Genomic DNA, 16,759 nt, shown 5'->3' on the forward strand with positions numbered 1-16,759 from the left:
ATGGGGAATGTTTGAAGAGCACGGTTGATTGGTTGTTATCAATACTTTGTATGTATCCGTCTCTTTTGTCCCATACTTCTGTTGTCAAGTGTGAATTGTTCCGACTTAATATTATGGGCATTGCTATGATCTAATCTGGAATGAGTTGACTAGATTGTCTGAAATCGACTTAACTACTCTTGTGAGCAGATTAATGCTTAGAAGCTAGGAGATTTTGAGACTAGAAATGTGTGCTTTGTTGGTGAGTTTATACCAGATTGGTCTGAAAGAATCATTGTTAACCGTGTGTTCAGTACTTGTCTTCATAACTGTACACTCTGTACCCAACATTTTCAAGAGCTATCTAAGCAAATCCAATGACCTTCTTCGGCTCATAAAGATTATCAATACTCTCAATGTCTTCTTTCGAAAGCTCGAAATTGATTGCCTGAACAGCCTCATCCACTCTTTCCTTCTTGCTCATTCCGATGATTGGCGCCGTCATAAAGGGCTTGCTCAAACTCCAAGCAAGAGCCACAACAGTCATTGTCGTGCCCCTCTTCTTCGCAATCTCCTCAACCTTCTCATTTATCTTCTTATCCGCATCGGTCCATTCATTTCCCAAGAATGTTCCTTTCATAGATGTCCCTCTATCAGAACTCGTGAAGTCAACATGTGGCCTGCAGAGAAACCCCATCGCCACCGGACTCCAAGGAATCATCCCCATCCCAAACTTCTTCAACGAGGGAATCATCTCCTTCTCTTCCTCCCGATAGGTGGCATTATGCAAATTCTGCATAGAGATGAACTCCGTCCACCCATGCAACCGAGCCGTGTACTGCATCTCCAGCAACTGATGCGCCCACATCGAACTCGCCCCAATATACCTCACCTTCCCGCTCTCCACTACATCATGCAACGCTTTCATGGTCTCCTTGATGGGCGTATTCGGATCAAAGCGATGAATTTGCAACAAATCAATATACTCCAAATCCAACCTCTTCAAACTCGCATTCACGGAATCAAAAATATGCTTCCGGCTCAACCCATACATATTCAAATACCCCTTCCGATCCCTCTCCTCGACGCTCATAGCTAACGCATCATCCCACCTCCCGTTCTCATTCTCCTTGCGGTACCCGACCGGAGACCACAGTTTCGTCGCAATGGCGAGGTTTTCGCGGCGCCAGTTGTACTTCTTGATCGCTTTGCCGAGAATCTCTTCCGAGACCCCGTTCGAGTAGCCGTTGGCCGTGTCGTAGAAGTTGAAGCCTGCGTTGTAGCATGCTTCCAGGACTGGGAGCGCTTCGGCTTCTTCGGCGACCCAGGGCTGGCGCCCGCGACGGTCGCCGTAGGACATGCAACCGACGCAGATGCGGGATACTTTGAGACCCGAGTTTCCTAGGGTTGTGTATTTCATTGTGTTGGCCATTGTGGTGGGGATCGAGGAGTTCGATCAAGAGCAAAAGGTGGGAGATTGAAGTTTGATTTGGGATGGATTGGAAAGAGGTGGAGATGAACTCTTTATATATGAAAGGTATTGCGGAGAAAGTGAGGTTGAAATTGGCTTGGAGCTCCTCAAGAATGAGGGGTGGCATTCGAGCTTGACGTCGGCCGACGAATCACACGTTCGGCCGATGCAGATGTCACGGCGTTAGGAGGCTTTAAGCGCTCCTAAGTGCGCTTCTTTGCAGCAAGAACATCTTCTTGAACCAGTGACTTGTTGAAGCAGTGGCTGAATGGTTGATCGGCATTCGAAACCCAACATTTAGACTGGAACCCATCAGTCATCGGCGATAAGATTGGTCGGTTTTGTCAACCGTTGTTGAACCCTTCCTCCGATCCTCCGCCTCAGGTGACGCAAAGGCTTACATTTATATCGTTCTTGCTGCTTGATTCTGAGTTCTGTAAGAGAAGCTGTCTGATATGTCCGAACGGCCGCTGCAGTATCCGGGCGCTGAGAAATACAGCTCTGCAGTCAGCAATTCCTTGGACTTTATTTTGTTGCATTCGAGGTCAGGAGGTTATCGTTTCTTTGGCATACCGGTACCTTCGATATCCTATGTAAAGGGTACAGCGGCGTGGGATATACGGCTAGCCAGGACTTGTATCATCGAAAGATCAGACGGAAAGATGACGAAAAATTTCTTGCATAGAAGTCTATGCAAGAAAACAGAAGGATTTCCTAAGGAATGCATGCAGGACATAATGTTATCATGGCAATGCCCAAAGCTCGCTTTTCGACAAATTGCGTCGAATCCATTCTTGGGTTGTCCCGAATAGGAAATCCATGCGGTCTTGAAAGAGATTCCGATCACATGTTGCTGGGCCCTCGTCGGTATTCGTCTGAAGAGCCCGAATCTGATAGTCTGGTTTCATGATCGCTGGATGAAAGCATATTTGGAGCATAAGACAAGGGTCGCGCTTTCATTTACTACCAGTCATGGGTGTTTGCATGAGCTGTGTTGTCATATTGGACTTCTGCTTTCATGATTTCTCAACTCTCCCATGAACCACAACATGATGGTCCAATTAAAGTTTTCGTCTTACTTCCTGCGATGTACTCGTTATGCGGATTGATGGTCAGTAGCCAGTCATCTAAAGGCGTTGTGTTGAGATGAAACAGAGTTCGCAGGGACAACCTTTCTTCATTCTTCATGCATTATGACGTCCCATCACAGAGCCTCATAGGATACACATGGAGATGGCGAGAACACTCCACTTCGATGAAGATCATTCAGATCATTCTCGGAGTGATACTGAACTGCCGAGGCTGGGGAAGATCGAGTACATACGCTCACTTCATGCCTCTGAGCTTATACTACTATGAGATAATGCGATTTATTTCGTCATCCTTGAAACTCTGTCATCTCGCAAAGATAAGAAGTATACTCCCATGGGTGAGATGTTGAGATATAAAAGGTTGCTTGATTCCACGTACTCTCCCACCAGACAACAGTCTAAATTCATCAGCAGCATTTCCAGCGCTAAGCAAGAACCTTCATTCGAGTCTTCCACTTTGCCTTGAAATCGCATCCTTAAAACAACATCCACAATGCAATTCTCAAACCTTTCCACGATCATTGCCCTCACCCTCACCTCTCTCGTCATGGCATCTCCCATTCAAAGTCGAGACGACATTGCTGCCTGCGAAACAGCGACGGCCGCTCAAGAAGTAGCATGCATTCAGAGCTGTAATAAAGACGCAGCGTGCATAACTGCATGGTAACTCTTTCTCTAAACCAAGTCCTGGGTATAAGCTAAAAGTGCTGTAGTTCTGCTGTTGCTGTTCAGGGATATATCAGTTGCGCATAGTCAGGGGATCTGCTATCTGTGTGGAGTTCTGGCTCAAGAAGGTGTATGAGTAGATGGAGTTAGGAAGTGGACTGGAAATTGGGATGGGATAACTGTACAATACTGTATGAAAGACTTTCAACGATCTATTGTCGAAATGTGAAACTTGAAAGGGTATTTGAAAATCAACCACGTGAACAAAAGAAAGTCGGTAAAGGCTTGCAGCAAGATCATACCTTTCATAGACTCCGCATATATTATAGTCCTTCCTCTATATAGAACAAGCCAAGTGGGCAGCAAATATTTGCCAAGAACCGAGAGGTACCTAAGAGGTACGGCATCACGTGAATCCCGCCCCCTGATCGAGCGATTTCCCTGTCCGACGAATTTGACTGCCGGCATGACTCCAAGCTGCAAAAGGTAACTATAAGCTGGTTGTCATTCAATTGAGGTGCAGACAACAGGTTTGGCATCTCTACTGCAGTTGAGGCTGTTGAGCTAGGCTCCAACAGAAGCATTGGGCACCAATCACTTTCAAAAAAGGAAAGAATATATTCGGTAACTATCCAGTAGTCATGTCGCGATTGAGGGTGTTGCCGTTATCTGCAGTTTCGGAGGAGAGATCGGTTGACATTATTCGCTTGGTGGAGATATATCCGCTCTCATAAGACAGGGTCTGCCACAGGGACAACGCTGCTTCACGAACTCGAAAACACCTCAATGACGCAACCTGTCACCCCAACGACTTTTGACAAGTACTCAAGATTTCCTCTCTTTCTCTACGCACTAATGCTCTTTCGTTTCAAGGCCTAAGTTGATTCATTTCTTGTCTTCGCAGAGGGGTTTGCTTCAAAGCTCTGAACCAGAGCAAAAGCTGGCAACATGGCGTCCCCAAGAAACGAAGCCCCATATAAAATATCGACACCCGCCCCGCCTCGCCACTATAGCTCCACCCTTCCCGGGACTCCACAAGCATATAGAGAACCATCACCAGCATCTTCGCTCGGGGACTCATCTACTTTCTCTGGCTCTTCGAGATCTTCACGATCCCGTTCCCGTTCCAGATCTCACTCGCGAGAGCCTCGACACTCAAGCCGCCGCCGACACTCCTACTCTCCAGATCGCTCCCGTCGCAGCTCGTCTCAGAAAGATGAGAAGCCTTGGTTCAAGAAGAAAACGCTATGGACGACAGTTGCCTCTCTCGCAACTGTAGCTTCGCTTCTCCCGACGGCCGTTGCAGCCAACGCTTCTGTCAATGCATCAAAGGCATCAGCAAAGAGTGCGCATCACAGCAAGCGTAGCGCTAATGCTGTTGAGAGAGGGACGCATGCTAGTTTTCGGAGTGCCAAGGCTGGGGAGAGAAGTGCTGCTGTGGCGGAGAGGAATGCAAGGAAGGAGGAGGGGAAGAGGGGAAGAAGTTCGGAATATGGTGGGAGTCTGGTTGCTCACAGAGGGAGTACTGTTGGAGCAAGAAGTGGAGGTGGTAGACGAGACTCTGGAGGGCGAGGATATGGTTATAGATATTGATGATGTAATGAGAAGAGCGTTAGAGTATGAATTGCGTGCAACAGAGGTAGAATAATGAATAGCCGTTGTTTCACATAGCTAAGCAGGTCTGACGACACGATTTCATTGAACAAAACACGATGATTAATTGCTGCTAACTTTGGCGCGTTATGCCTCAAATGAAGGTAAGTACCTCTCAGACGATCCAACCTATCCCAATAAATCGCATTGAACAAATTAAGCAGTTGAAGTTTTCATCTCCTTGTCCTTCTCCTCCTGAGCCTTCCTCTGATTCTCTTTAGCTTCAGCCGCATCCTCCTCCTGATAGCTTAGATTATCTGGACCTTTCAATTGTCAGCACATCGATCCACATCATCAAGAGCTGAGGCTGAACTGACCCCGGACAGGATACTTCGCAAGCTCATCCCAATCCTCCGCGATCAACAGTTCGCAAGCCCGAGTCGAGGTCCCTCTCGGCATCCAAATCTCACGCTTCACACCTTCACCATCGGTGTATGACATCATGTTTAGTTGACGGCTTCTAATGGGTCGAGGCATCGGATTTGGTAGATCGTAGATCTTGCGCGCCTCTTCGATGGGGATCTTGGTCTGTGGTTCCTCGGGGGCGGAAGACATGTTTACGTTATTCTTAAGATTTTGATGTCGACGGGTTTATTATTGTTTTGATGCAGGAAGGAAATCGATTTGATCTGTTGATATATCTAGGTAGGAGATTAGGCAGCAATGTGTCACGAGAATTTGCCTCGTCTTCACGTAAGCCCCTGAAAGCCCTAAGCGAACCCCTAGAATTAGCGAGTGCCAAACTTGAGTGCCTAAGCAGCTACTCATGCTTCAAAAAGTTATAAAGTCATCTATAGCTGTGAGAAGTCCAGATAATCACATTGTATGTGCCGGTCACGATCTGCAGGGAGCAAATTACGGGGTGAATGCACTGGCAACTATACCACCGACTTTTGATCAATGTAACTGACCCTTAGAAAAGGACTATACGATTCCCATAGCACATTTCCATACTCAACTGGATTTTTGAATCACTGATGGAGCTTCCTTTGGACGACGACCCTTGCCAACCACCTCAATCACTTCACAACATCATGACCACTCCACCGGCTCTTGATGATATCAGAAGCTCTCTCCGCAATCGCATACACAGTAGCCTGAAGATGCGTAGCAGGTATCATGGGAATAATCGAAGCATCATCAACAGAAAGCCCCTTCACCCCATAAACCTGCAACTCCGTATCAACGCACCCACCTAACTCCTCCGGCATCAACGCGCAAGCTCCCGATGAATGCGCAAACGTCGAGCTCAAAATACCTAAACTCAACGCTCCCTGGATGATCTCATCATCAGTCACATATTGCGGCCCTGGCGCAGTCTCAACGGGGCTGTAATGAGCAAGTGCTGCGCCAGCCCAATGTTTGCGGTTCCAGCGCACGAGCTCACAGAGAATCTCTTTGTCGATTGGGTTCATGAGCGTGTTGTATTGCACGATGGGGAACGCTTCTGGGTCGGTGTTGTTCAATGTGATTGTTCCGCGAGAAAGTGGTTTCTCGAGAACGGTGTTTTGGACGCCCCAAGCTTGGATGGGAACTTCCCCAGCTGCTGAAGTGTCTCCCAGAAATTGCTCGGTCAAGATCTCCCTCTGTTTCTGGAAACCTGCAAGTAAGGTTTTCTCTTTGGTGTAGCGTGCTGGAAGGAAGTCGAGTGGATTTTGTAAACTGATTTTGGAAGTTATATTCTGATAGTTGGCGGAGAATAACTTGAATGGAAGGAAAGCTACTGCGATGCCACGTCCAGATGCCCATGGACCAGTACGAGTCTGTTCGTACTGTATGGCAGCGGATGCATTGAACGTTGCATTTTGAGACAGACTGTAACCATTGGGAAATGCCAAGTTGGATAGGTTGAAGTTCATGGTCATTGGAGAGTGATCTTGGTAGTTCGACCCCACTGCTGGTAAATCTTTCTTGACGGTAATGTTTGCTGCCTCAAGGACATCTTTTGGACCAATTCCACTCAACATTAGCAAATGAGAAGTGAAGACCCCTCCTGCTGCGAGGATGACTTCTTTCGTGGCGTAGACCTTGCCAACGGAGTTATCGACTCGAGAAATCATTTGTACCCCGTTGGCTATAAGTTCTGCGCCATCATCAAAGAGAATTTGGTTTGCTCTGGTCCCAGTGAGAAGTTTGAGATTTGGCCTTGACTGGATGGGATCGTAATAGGACGCACGAGCGTGACACCGCGTGGCCGTGACATTATTGGTATCGTTGGGTCCCCAATAAGCACCTAGTGGACTGATATAACCCTCTTGTGGCATAGGTAGGCCGTCTTCTCTATAAGAGGCGAAGAAAATCTTCAAATCTGGATCTTGAAAACTTGAAATAGTGACTTGAACGGGCCCATTTCCATACGCAGATTCGTCGTAAGTAATGTTGAAGTATTCCTTCGTTTGTTCCGATGGAGCTGTGAAGTTATTTGTCTTCTTGAAATACGGTGCCAGATCAGCCCATCCCCATCCTTTGTTCCCAAGCTTCTCCCATGCGTCATAATCTGCGTCAGACCCTCGATCCCAGAGCATGCCGTTGACGATAGTTCCTCCTCCGACAACATTGCCAACAGCTACTCGAAAACTTTGATTGCCAAGATTCGGTACTGGTGCGCTGAAGATGTCGTACATGTCTCCAGTATTGAGGATTGTGGCTAGATAGGGAATGCTGGTTGCGGGACGATTGTCAATATATCCATTTTCAATCACGAGTACTGATACTACAGAGAACTTTAGCATCTCCATGTTTTGATAATCATTGTTTGGGATAAATACTGCTTGGATCTTCCGACAGTCGATTTGCTACAACCAGACCTGATGTCCCCCCTCCGACAATGATATAATCATATGTCTGGTTTTGAGCGGCTTCGAAGTTCACATCTGGTGGCTGCTGCGCTGGTGTAGCAAGGATAACACAAAGCTCAATAAGAAATAGGAACGCTGACGAAAAGCTGCGTGCAAACGTTGTTGTGAAGATCAAGGACGAAGAAACCCAAAGTAAGAAAATGCGGGGTCTCATACATCTTCAACTCAGTTCCAAAAACCAAAATGCTGTTACCAGGAAACCGAATGCGATGGATGGTATTCTGCAGTGTCACCCCAGACCCTGCACTTACTTCGTTACCTATTTCCCTCTGCGGGCTGTTTTACCGGCAGTCTTCTCATTGATCGCTCCAAATTTTTCTTGACTAATTCAGCCTTGCAGACCCCGCGTCAATATGCTCTTGCCTTGCATGAGGCCATTGATATGTCTGCAATCGTAATTTGATGCAGGCGAAATATTCGGGTACCTGGATAATGGGTCTATAGTGAGCATGCCAAGCATGGTTGCTAGGTTTGTAAGCTGTTCGGTGAATACAATACTGTTGTGATCTTGCTATCACTTCCATTTCTGCCTGCATAATGAACGTAAGGAATTGACATCAAGAACCCATGATGCGTTGCACTTGGCAACGAACGCTTTCGTAACCAGCACCAAGAGCTCTCGTGCGCTCTTGAGAAAGGCTTGCTCCAATAAATCTCCCAAGAACTAAAAGCAGAAGAATTCTAGACCTCGAGCGCTACGTTCATTTAACAGCATCGACAAGGTCAGCTCCATATACTTGCCTACCACGCACCATTCTCACTCCACAGCTCCTCCCTCCTCTACTGATTCCCAGCAATCAGCGGCAAAAGCCCAGTATAATAATCCAACTTCCCCAACCCGACCCCCTCCTTCCTCAAAATCCCATACGCAGTGGTAACATGAAAATAAACATTCGGCAACGCAATCAAATGCACATATTTTGCCGCACTCATCTCCACCTCATACTTTGGCCCCATCTTTGTCATAGCCACCACATCACCCTGTCCATTGACCGTCTCCTTATCTGCTTCCTTGAGCGTCTTCAGCACCGTCTCGATGCGCTCGAAACATTCGGAGAAGGTGGTGGGACTGCCGGCAAATGTCACGGGTTCCCGCGCTGTGAGGCGGGCGGCGATGTTCTCGCAATATTGGGTTGCGAGACGGATTTGATCGGGCAGAGGATACATGTCTGAGTGTAGACGGGCCGAGAGGAGAGTGTCGGCCTGGGGATGTTTCTCGGCTTGGTGGAGAATGTGGGATAGGGTGGTGAGGATGCCTTGAGCTACCGTGATGGTTCCGTCGTAGAGTGTGTAACCCATGATTGAAAAGGATGTGTGAGAGGACGATGAAATTTGCGGCTAACTTTATGATTTTGAGAAAATCAAGAGTGATGGTCATCGGCGCTTTATTATGAGTGCCTTGTTTTACGTACACGTGCACGGACCGCTGTCGACTCTGTCCTCTCGATCGAAAATTCTACCTACCTAGGCTTGGTACGTTAACGAGGGTTTTGATCATCGCCAAAATTATCAGGGAAAATAGCGACGCATGTATCGAATTGCAATATCCCTTGAGGAGCAGTAATGAACAACTAAATGGGTCCTCTTGCAAGTCGAGGGGAAGCATTGCTTTTACGAGGAAGCTGTTCTCACCAGCACCAGAGAACGTAATACATGTGAATCGATGATGTATGTACTTACGAACATGGGGACAAAAGTCCGTGCGTTCAGGGCATCAGAATCATGAATTTTATTAATTAATTAGCTGTAGACCAGCCACATCGCTTAATTAAGTCGTGTACCCAGAAGTCCTGCTGCTCAATAAGCCCATTGATCCATTCCTGAGGAATTTTGTCCCATTCTTCTAATACTGCTACAACCATTTGAACCTCAGTTGTTGGCTGCCTTAGGCGCCTATGGAGAGCTTGTTTTATTCTCCTCCAGCACTTCTCAATAGGATTCATATCAGGGCTAACTGCAGGATGGGGGAATAGAGTAATACCCATAGAAGTACGCCAAGTAGCACAAATATTGCTAGTAGTCTTGTGGCCGTGAGCAGAGTTGCCGTCTTCCATGAACTGAGGGGTCTTCCCAGGCCCCAAAACAGCCGCAAAAGCAGCTAAAAAATCCTGAATATAAGGCTTGAGTACTTGACCAAGGTAATCAGTTTGTGTAAATGCCCCACTCTTCCCAGTTCCATAAATGTTGATCAATAGACTTTTGTATCCGTAGCCTACAGCACCAAAGAAGTGTACAGGAATAGTACCACCTCTATGCATTTGGAATTGAATGCAGTCAGGATGATAGCGTTCCTTCTTATTCCTAATACACCTCTGCTTGCATTTCTTCCCTCCAACTTAAAATGTGACCTCATCTGAGTACAGTATCTGACTCCATTCCCAAATAGTCCAAAACATGTGTGCTATCCCCCACAGCCACCGCGCATTGGCTTGGGTCTTAGTGAGGTAGGGCTTTTGGCAGTAGATACAAGAGTAGTATCCAGCTTCTTTGCAGCGGCGTTTGAGGGTCTTAACAGAGCAAGAGAGTTGCAATTCATCGTGTATTTGGATCCAATTCAGCACTCTAGTTGCATAGTCGGTGCAAATATACTCAATAATATCTCTAACCTCCTGTTCATTGAGGGATTCTCTGGGTCTCCCTGTGCGTGTAGGGCGCGCTCTTTCAGGCACATCGTATAGTAGGATCTTCCTAACTGTGCTGTCTCCTAGGTGGTAGTAGCCCTGGAGCTGTTGCAGGCCTATTTTAGCGAATTTGAAGAGCCGGCGTATGCCCTCTTTGTGCTTGGTTCTGATCTCTGCACCTGGGAGACGTGGAGACATAGGTGGAGTGGTAAAAGGATCCATAATGGTGGAGTTGTTGATAGTTTAGTCCTAATGTAAAGAGTTTTAATTTCGAGGTTCTACAGCCTGAACGCACGGACTTTTGTCCCCATGTTCGTTACTGAGAGTTAGACAGCAATAAGGCAGTATGGCTAAAGGGTTTAGCACAAGGAGACTCATTCAAAAACCACTTCTCGACGAAACCATCCACTTCTGCGCACCAGACGTACTCGTACCACTAGCTGTCGACATAACTTTAGTAAATATATGAATATTCTATCTCGAACCTATATTCATCGCCGAAAGATTACTCAATGGCAAAGCCGTCGAAGCAGAAAAACTGCACCAGCAACACCGCTATCAGGAGGTTCAGCGGAGCCCTGAACTTTGCAACACAATTTTTTTGAAATTACGATGTCAATAATTACAGAGACAAGATCCCGTTGTGTAAGTACTATTAGTCTTAATAAAGCGTGGTAGAAAGCCTTCTACTAAGATATTATCAAAAGACTTCTTGTCTATTCTGACTCGGGATCGGGAGACAGTGATGGTTTCGTTTCCGACTCTCTCTCCGACTCTGATGAAGACGATGATGACGACGATGATGATTGTATCAACATTTGTTGCGACTTCCACGAGATTGACGAAAGTGGGAAAAGAACGGACTTGACAGTAAATCGAAGCTTGCAAGCTTAGTCTTAGGTTCAGTCCTGGCGAGTTCTTGTTGGCTATGTCGAGTAGCGCAGTCCACAAGATCGTTGCCATTTGCATCACATATCCCGACTTCATGAATACGCCCAGTGCGGATACTGTACTCGAGGTCCAAGAAAATTCGCCTAGTAGGAGTTTCCTCGCTGGCAAGGATCATATCATACAGCTGTAAAGTGTTTTGAAGACTAGGGCCAGATTCCCACGTAGAGGAAATTGCATGATACAGCTCGGCCCGGAACAAGTCGAAGTCATAATTTTGATCCGGAGCATGTGATAGATGCATCATGGATGGCCAGGTTTTGGACTGCGATTGGCGGATGAGTATGCCCACCAGAAATATGGCCTACTTTCCGGTGTTTTGCCATATGCTTGGACATTCGACGACTTGAGAGAGCCTGTCGTCTAACAGCGTATGTACGTCTTGGTACAGAGCACATCCACCTATTGATTCCTAGATGGACCGCTCTCGCATGTTTCGTCGCATTCTTTTTCCAGGAAAAGGTCTTCTTACAATGATACTCTTGTGCTAGGGGGCATGCGTGCCTGACGCCCTGATGTACCGAACGAGCATGTTCCTGTGTAGCATTCTCCAAGTCGAAGGCGGCAATACAACTGCATTCTCCTGCTAGGGGGCAACGATACGGCTTGATACCCTGATGGACTGACATTCCGTGGGTCGTGGCATTTCTTTTCTGGGAAAAGGTTTTGTCGCAGTCGTGCGAATTCGCAAAAGGACATGGGTGTGGCTTGATGCCATTGTGGACTGACCTTGCATGGTTTTTTGCAGTGCTGACCCTTGAAAAAGTCTTGTTGCAACTGTAATCTTTCGCTAGAGGGCAAGGCACCATGATACCCTCATGGGCCGTCTTTGAGTGGTTCCTTGCGAGAAACCGTTTGGGGAAGGTCTTTGCACATTTGAGTTGTTCTGCCATAGGACAAGCGTATGGTTTCTTAATACCCAGATGGATCAGCATTGCATGGTTCGTCGCAGACCTCTTACGGGAATATGTCTCATCGCAGCTGTACTCTTCTGCCAGAGGGCAAGGATAGAGTTTGATGCCCTGGTGAATCGACTTTGCATGGCTTGTCGCGGAGCGCTTGTGTGAAAAAAGCCTGGGACAATCGTAGATTTCTGCCATAGGGCAGGAGTATCGGGCTCAGCTCCTTGGGCGGACGGGAGCCGGCGATCGTGTCATGTTGATGTGCTGTGTCGTCGTGCAAGATGTTTGGAGGGAGATGCTGAGATGTCGAAAGGGATGATCTTGCCTGCCTAAGGCACTAAGGCAACTGCGCACGAACGACAAAAGAAGCCCGTAAATTTGGGCAGAATCTAAATCCGTGATTAGTCTTGGACAAATACCGTATCCCATTCACCTGGTCCACGATTACTTTCTATGCCCACACACAGATCGAAGCGCAGAACAGAACAGAACAGAACAGAACGCTACTCTAGCAAGCAATCGAGCGCATCACCCTGAATACCTACCTGCGATCCGTCGGCCCCTCTTCCACCATGCACCCCAACAAGAGAACGCTCGATACAGAGGAGGGCAGCGACGATGAAAGCAGAGGCTATGACTCCGAGGGGGCAGAACCGCAGAAAGGAGGTCGTCGCGGTAGAGGCAGAGGGTTGAAGGTTGCGAGCAGCGAAAAGGAGAGCTTTAATTGTGGCGAAGAGGCGCAGGTTCTGCAGGAGGAGCACTTTTGTAGTGAGCTGGATTCCCAGAAGAGATTGGGCAGTCTGGGGAAACCATCCGAGTCGACAAGAAATCCTATCAAGCTTACCCTTGGTGCTACCGACAAGGCGATCCAAATGTCAGGCGTGGTCTATATCTCCCGTATTCCGCCATTCATGAAGCTACACAAATTACGCTCCCTTCTTGAAAAATACGGCATTATCAACCGCATATTCTTGGCACCCGAAGAATCTGCAGCACGCACGCGGCGGGTACGTATTTCTCATACCTATATCTTTTCGACATATTGGGGAGTGGCATGCATCCGTGAGTGTTGAAAAACGCTGAAGTTGCTTCCTTCGAGTGAATCTTCTGCTGAGCAGCTCGAGCCATTTCTCATCATGGAATAAAAAAGCTAACATGACTGGATAGGTACGCAACAGCCGCAACAAGCGTAAGCTCTATACAGAAGGATGGGTAGAATTCGTCAACAAGAAGAATGCTAAGGAGGCGTGTGAGTTATTGAATACGCGGGTGATTGGCAGAAAGAAGAGCGGCTATTACCATGACGATGTGTTGAACTTGAGATACCTGAAAAATTTCAAATGGAACAACCTAACAGAGTATGTAATATCTTATACCCATCATGAACTCACAACTCTCGAGTCGTGTGTTTTGTTCTCACTGACGAATTTAAAGGCAAATAGCAGCAGAAAACGCTGAACGAGCTTGCCGGATGCGTGTCGAAATCAGTAAACAAATCAAAGAGGACAAGGATTTTGTGCGCAATGTTGAGAAAGGAAAAATAATGAAGACGAGGCAGGCTAAGGCTATGCGGAAGGAGGGTGCTTCTTCTACCAAAGCTATTCCGGCGCAGCGATGGACATTCGATCAAATACCTTTGGCAAAGACGAGGGCGCAAGACAAGCAGCCGGAGCAGGTTAGACGGGCCTTGGAGATGATTTTCTAATTAGATATTTGCCGCAAGTAGCGTTGAGTAGTGGGCGATTGTCAGCATAAAATTCTCTTAACCACTCTTCCGGGTCGATTCACTATGCATCATTCAAGATGATGAAGATGACTGGCGCCGAGAATCTGCCTTGATGAGTGAGGTATACGCCAATGCAGTGGTAAACATTGCAGCGGCCGGTGCCAAAGACGGGTCCGTGGGTTTATTTTTCGAGAGAGATGTTGTTCGAGAGTCCAAATATCACGTCCAGATAAGCGACGAGGAGATATACGAATTCCGAGAACCGCGCTTGTATGAACGATGTTTGCAGAACACATGCCTCACATCTCGAGGCTGGTGCTTCCAGGAACGATTCTTAGCGCGACGTACATTGCACTTTACCAGACACCAGATCATCTTGGAGTGCAGGGATGGGGTGCGCTGCGATTCAAATCCAGACGGACTTTCTGCTTCGACATGGAAGGTCTACGCTCCTAAGCGTATAATGCCAACGGGTAGAGATCATCCCGGCGCATGGTTCGAGGCAGTCTCAATATACTCTGCCACCCAGTTGACATTCGCCAGAGATAGATTGGTGGCAATATCCGGCGTTGCACGTCAATTCCAGAATATGACTGGAGCGCGGATTGTTGCAGGTTTATGGGAACCAGCTATAGAAAGGCAACTCTGCTGGAGAGTCGACAAAGACAAAATCACTACTTCATCCTCTGTTCCAACTCTGCCGACCCAAATGCCCACGGCACAGACTATATATCAAGCGCCATCATGGTCATGGGCTTCCATAAATGAGCCTGTGAGTTGGATGCTCTACACCACTCCTCACAAAGATGAACAAATATCAAGTCTGATCGAGGTTCGGAATGTTTACTTGGTTCCTAAAGGAGAGGATGCTCTAGGAGAGTTAGAAGATGCGAGTCTAACTATTGCGTGCGGCCCAATGATCAACTATGAGACAATCATGTCGAATCCCCAGCGTTATCTAGACAGTTTCTACGCTTTCAAAAAGGAAGGCGAGAAGGATTCAGACAATGGCTATCACGAGCTATGGCACAAAATTTGGTTTGACGATGGACATAGAGGACAAACAATCGACCAGCCTATATTTTTCATGCCCGTTCCAGAATTCATTACTGAATATTCAGGTCCGGATGAGATTGGCATACGTGGATTGATGGTGACAGGAGCAGAGACGCGTGGCCATGGACACTTCCGCCGCTGGGGGGTATTTGATTTAATTTTTACTTTCAGATCCTATAGGGCTCTGGTGAAGAGGCTTTTACGCCAACCTGGTTCACTGATGGACAAGTCCATGTACCAGTCTGATCTAGGACCAGATCAACGACCAGGCAAAGATGATATACCAAAGTACACTATCACTCTCGTCTAGATTTTATTCGATTTGGAGGAAAGGATTTCTGTTCAGCAAAAGGAAATTACTTTCGATGCTGATCCAGAACAGAGTAAAGCTCAGGAGGAGGTTGAGAGGGAGGACTGGCGAGAGGATGTAGGAGAAGGTGGAGAGAAGATGGGAGAGACGTGGAGAATGCTGGGTACCCTAGAATACGAAGGAGAGCATCATGGTCGACATGAATGTTACAATACAATTTAACGAATGATAAAAGTCTGCTCAAACCGGCAATTCAGCACGTACCCTATGCCAGGATGTGACCGAAACAAATGCATGCCATCACAACCTCACCCTATCTAATCCATTCCCCACCCTCAAAGCTCATCGACTCTCGAACCTCCCAACTTAAAGAGACGGCTCGCCTCTTCCAAAGCGGACTTATCGGGCATGCCTACCATCATTAGCGCGTGGCGAAACAATATCTCGCACGTGACATACACAACAAGCATCTCTCCTCACACTTAGACTCGCTCTTGCCTCCCTTACAGAAACAAGTAATCTTGTTTCCATTAGCCTTGCAAGTAGCAGTCTGCTCCGAGAGCCCGCAGAACTCCTTGCAGTCATCCTCGTCCTCTTTCTCGCAGCTGGATGCGGTGGCGGAGAATGAGGCGGCTGGGCATGTTAGAAAGAGCTCAGAGGGGAGAGGAAGTGAATGTACCTCTGAAAGGGCTGGCTACTGCGTCGGTTGCGAGGAGGATGGACATCTCTTCGTGGGCGGGGACTGCTATCGTGAGTGATGATTCTTGGATGGATGATGAACGAGGCTTACCTGGGAGGCGTTGGATTGACATGGCGGATGCCACGACTAAGAGAGCCGAGAGGGCGAAGGCGGACTTGAAGAACATCATGATGAGAAGATTGTGGAACGTTTGATTTGGTTTGTGTTTTGTGAGAGTTGATAAGTGTTGTTGATCTTATCGTGAGGTTGAGGTCCAGGTGATGTTGATGACGCTTGTGTCTCAGCTAAGGATGCGCTAGTCAACCGAGGTCATGGGGCTTGGCACGTGCTCGCTTGCCTGTTTTGTGAATCACGACGGGAGGTGGAGATCTTGTTCGGAATGAATCTATCAATGGCGCTTGATTATTCGTTCTATCTAGTCGGAGTCACGATGGGAAGGTCCGAGTTGCTGATTTCGGATTCTGCGAAAGCCATTTCTTTGATCCGATAGAAAAAAGTGGGACATTCCAACTCGACTTATTGTGGAAACGACTCACAAGTACATAGATACCACTTCAAATGCTCACTTGCATACAAGTAATAACATTTCGGCTTTGAGATACGAGTTATACTTACTTGCCATATAGCCAAAGCAACGTTGAAGAGCTTAGAGTTATATGACTAGATGAATGAAATGAAGACTTGCCCTACGTTTGGCAGGAGATCAACGCTGCGACGCTGCGACGCTCCAAACACTTCCATCTCCAAAAGCACCTATGTCATTCCAATCACGTAATAG

The 16,759-nt window shown here is 47.3% G+C and overlaps 9 protein-coding genes across 9 annotated transcripts; 3 read left to right on the forward strand and 6 right to left on the reverse strand.

The window, feature by feature from the left end:
* Positions 1–97: 97 nt before the first annotated feature.
* LY89DRAFT_687215 (Aldo/keto reductase) lies at positions 98–1,708 on the reverse strand. The gene has a single exon (XM_018215451.1). The coding sequence runs from the start codon at positions 1,409–1,411 to the stop codon at positions 344–346; it is 1,068 nt and encodes a 355-aa protein (XP_018068231.1). The 5' UTR covers positions 1,412–1,708; the 3' UTR covers positions 98–343.
* A 2,365-nt stretch (positions 1,709–4,073) lies between these two features.
* LY89DRAFT_149136 (uncharacterized protein) lies at positions 4,074–4,801 on the forward strand (the record flags this gene model as incomplete). The annotated part of the gene is made up of 1 exon (XM_018205383.1): positions 4,074–4,801. The coding sequence occupies exon 1, from the start codon at positions 4,156–4,158 to the stop codon at positions 4,798–4,800; it is 645 nt and encodes a 214-aa protein (XP_018068232.1). The 5' UTR covers positions 4,074–4,155.
* Positions 4,802–4,916: 115 nt separating this feature from the next.
* LY89DRAFT_721066 (uncharacterized protein) lies at positions 4,917–5,456 on the reverse strand. The gene is made up of 2 exons (XM_018218611.1): positions 5,178–5,456; positions 4,917–5,123 (listed from the first exon to the last, which is right to left on the reverse strand). Exons 1-2 carry the CDS (start codon positions 5,413–5,415, stop codon positions 5,017–5,019), a joined length of 345 nt encoding a protein of 114 aa, XP_018068233.1. The 5' UTR covers positions 5,416–5,456; the 3' UTR covers positions 4,917–5,016.
* Positions 5,457–5,879: 423 nt separating this feature from the next.
* LY89DRAFT_753204 (alcohol oxidase) lies at positions 5,880–7,872 on the reverse strand (the record flags this gene model as incomplete). The annotated part of the gene is made up of 2 exons (XM_018221266.1): positions 5,880–7,573; positions 7,629–7,872. The coding sequence occupies 2 exons, from the start codon at positions 7,870–7,872 to the stop codon at positions 5,880–5,882; spliced, it is 1,938 nt and encodes a 645-aa protein (XP_018068234.1).
* A 330-nt stretch (positions 7,873–8,202) lies between these two features.
* On the reverse strand, positions 8,203–9,078 carry LY89DRAFT_687217 (uncharacterized protein). Its single transcript, XM_018215452.1, has one exon. It carries the CDS (start codon positions 9,015–9,017, stop codon positions 8,499–8,501), a length of 519 nt encoding a protein of 172 aa, XP_018068235.1. The 5' UTR covers positions 9,018–9,078; the 3' UTR covers positions 8,203–8,498.
* A 376-nt stretch (positions 9,079–9,454) lies between these two features.
* LY89DRAFT_672153 (uncharacterized protein) lies at positions 9,455–9,976 on the reverse strand (the record flags this gene model as incomplete). Its single annotated transcript, XM_018213265.1, has 1 exon — positions 9,455–9,976. The coding sequence occupies one exon, from the start codon at positions 9,974–9,976 to the stop codon at positions 9,455–9,457; it is 522 nt and encodes a 173-aa protein (XP_018068236.1).
* A 2,785-nt stretch (positions 9,977–12,761) lies between these two features.
* On the forward strand, positions 12,762–13,894 carry LY89DRAFT_590501 (uncharacterized protein; the record flags this gene model as incomplete). The annotated part of the gene is made up of 3 exons (XM_018209598.1): positions 12,762–13,196; positions 13,357–13,547; positions 13,624–13,894. The coding sequence occupies 3 exons, from the start codon at positions 12,762–12,764 to the stop codon at positions 13,892–13,894; spliced, it is 897 nt and encodes a 298-aa protein (XP_018068237.1).
* Positions 13,895–13,967: 73 nt separating this feature from the next.
* On the forward strand, positions 13,968–14,492 carry LY89DRAFT_538419 (HET-domain-containing protein; the record flags this gene model as incomplete). The annotated part of the gene is made up of 1 exon (XM_018208128.1): positions 13,968–14,492. A coding segment is annotated over one exon (525 nt), but the record flags the coding sequence as incomplete, so codon positions are not given.
* Positions 14,493–15,119: 627 nt separating this feature from the next.
* Positions 15,120–16,205, reverse strand: LY89DRAFT_687220 (uncharacterized protein). The gene is made up of 4 exons (XM_018215453.1): positions 16,072–16,205; positions 15,961–16,023; positions 15,741–15,914; positions 15,120–15,693 (listed from the first exon to the last, which is right to left on the reverse strand). The coding sequence occupies exons 1-4, from the start codon at positions 16,148–16,150 to the stop codon at positions 15,617–15,619; spliced, it is 393 nt and encodes a 130-aa protein (XP_018068239.1). The 5' UTR covers positions 16,151–16,205; the 3' UTR covers positions 15,120–15,616.
* Positions 16,206–16,759: the final 554 nt, after the last annotated feature.

Source organism: Mollisia scopiformis, assembly GCF_001500285.1.
Source record: "Mollisia scopiformis unplaced genomic scaffold LY89scaffold_18, whole genome shotgun sequence".
Classification (NCBI taxonomy): Eukaryota; Fungi; Ascomycota; class Leotiomycetes; order Helotiales; family Mollisiaceae; genus Mollisia; species Mollisia scopiformis.

Excerpts from the sequence above, each read along its gene's own strand:
- LY89DRAFT_721066 (XM_018218611.1), bottom strand. The coding sequence starts at position 5,415 with ATGTCTTCCGCCCCCGAGGAACCACAGACCAAGATCCCCATCGAAGAG. Across the intron at positions 5,124-5,177 it reads TGCGAAGTATCCTGTCCGGG|GTCCAGATAATCTAAGCTAT; the intron begins GTCAGTTCAGCC and ends GACAATTGAAAG.
- LY89DRAFT_687215 (XM_018215451.1), bottom strand. The coding sequence starts at position 1,411 with ATGGCCAACACAATGAAATACACAACCCTAGGAAACTCGGGTCTCAAA.
- LY89DRAFT_687217 (XM_018215452.1), bottom strand. The coding sequence starts at position 9,017 with ATGGGTTACACACTCTACGACGGAACCATCACGGTAGCTCAAGGCATC.
- LY89DRAFT_687220 (XM_018215453.1), bottom strand. The coding sequence starts at position 16,150 with ATGATGTTCTTCAAGTCCGCCTTCGCCCTCTCGGCTCTCTTAGTCGTG. Across the intron at positions 15,915-15,960 it reads AGTAGCCAGCCCTTTCAGAG|CCGCCTCATTCTCCGCCACC; the intron begins GTACATTCACTT and ends TAACATGCCCAG. Across the intron at positions 15,694-15,740 it reads TGAGGAGAGATGCTTGTTGT|GCATGCCCGATAAGTCCGCT; the intron begins GTATGTCACGTG and ends TAATGATGGTAG.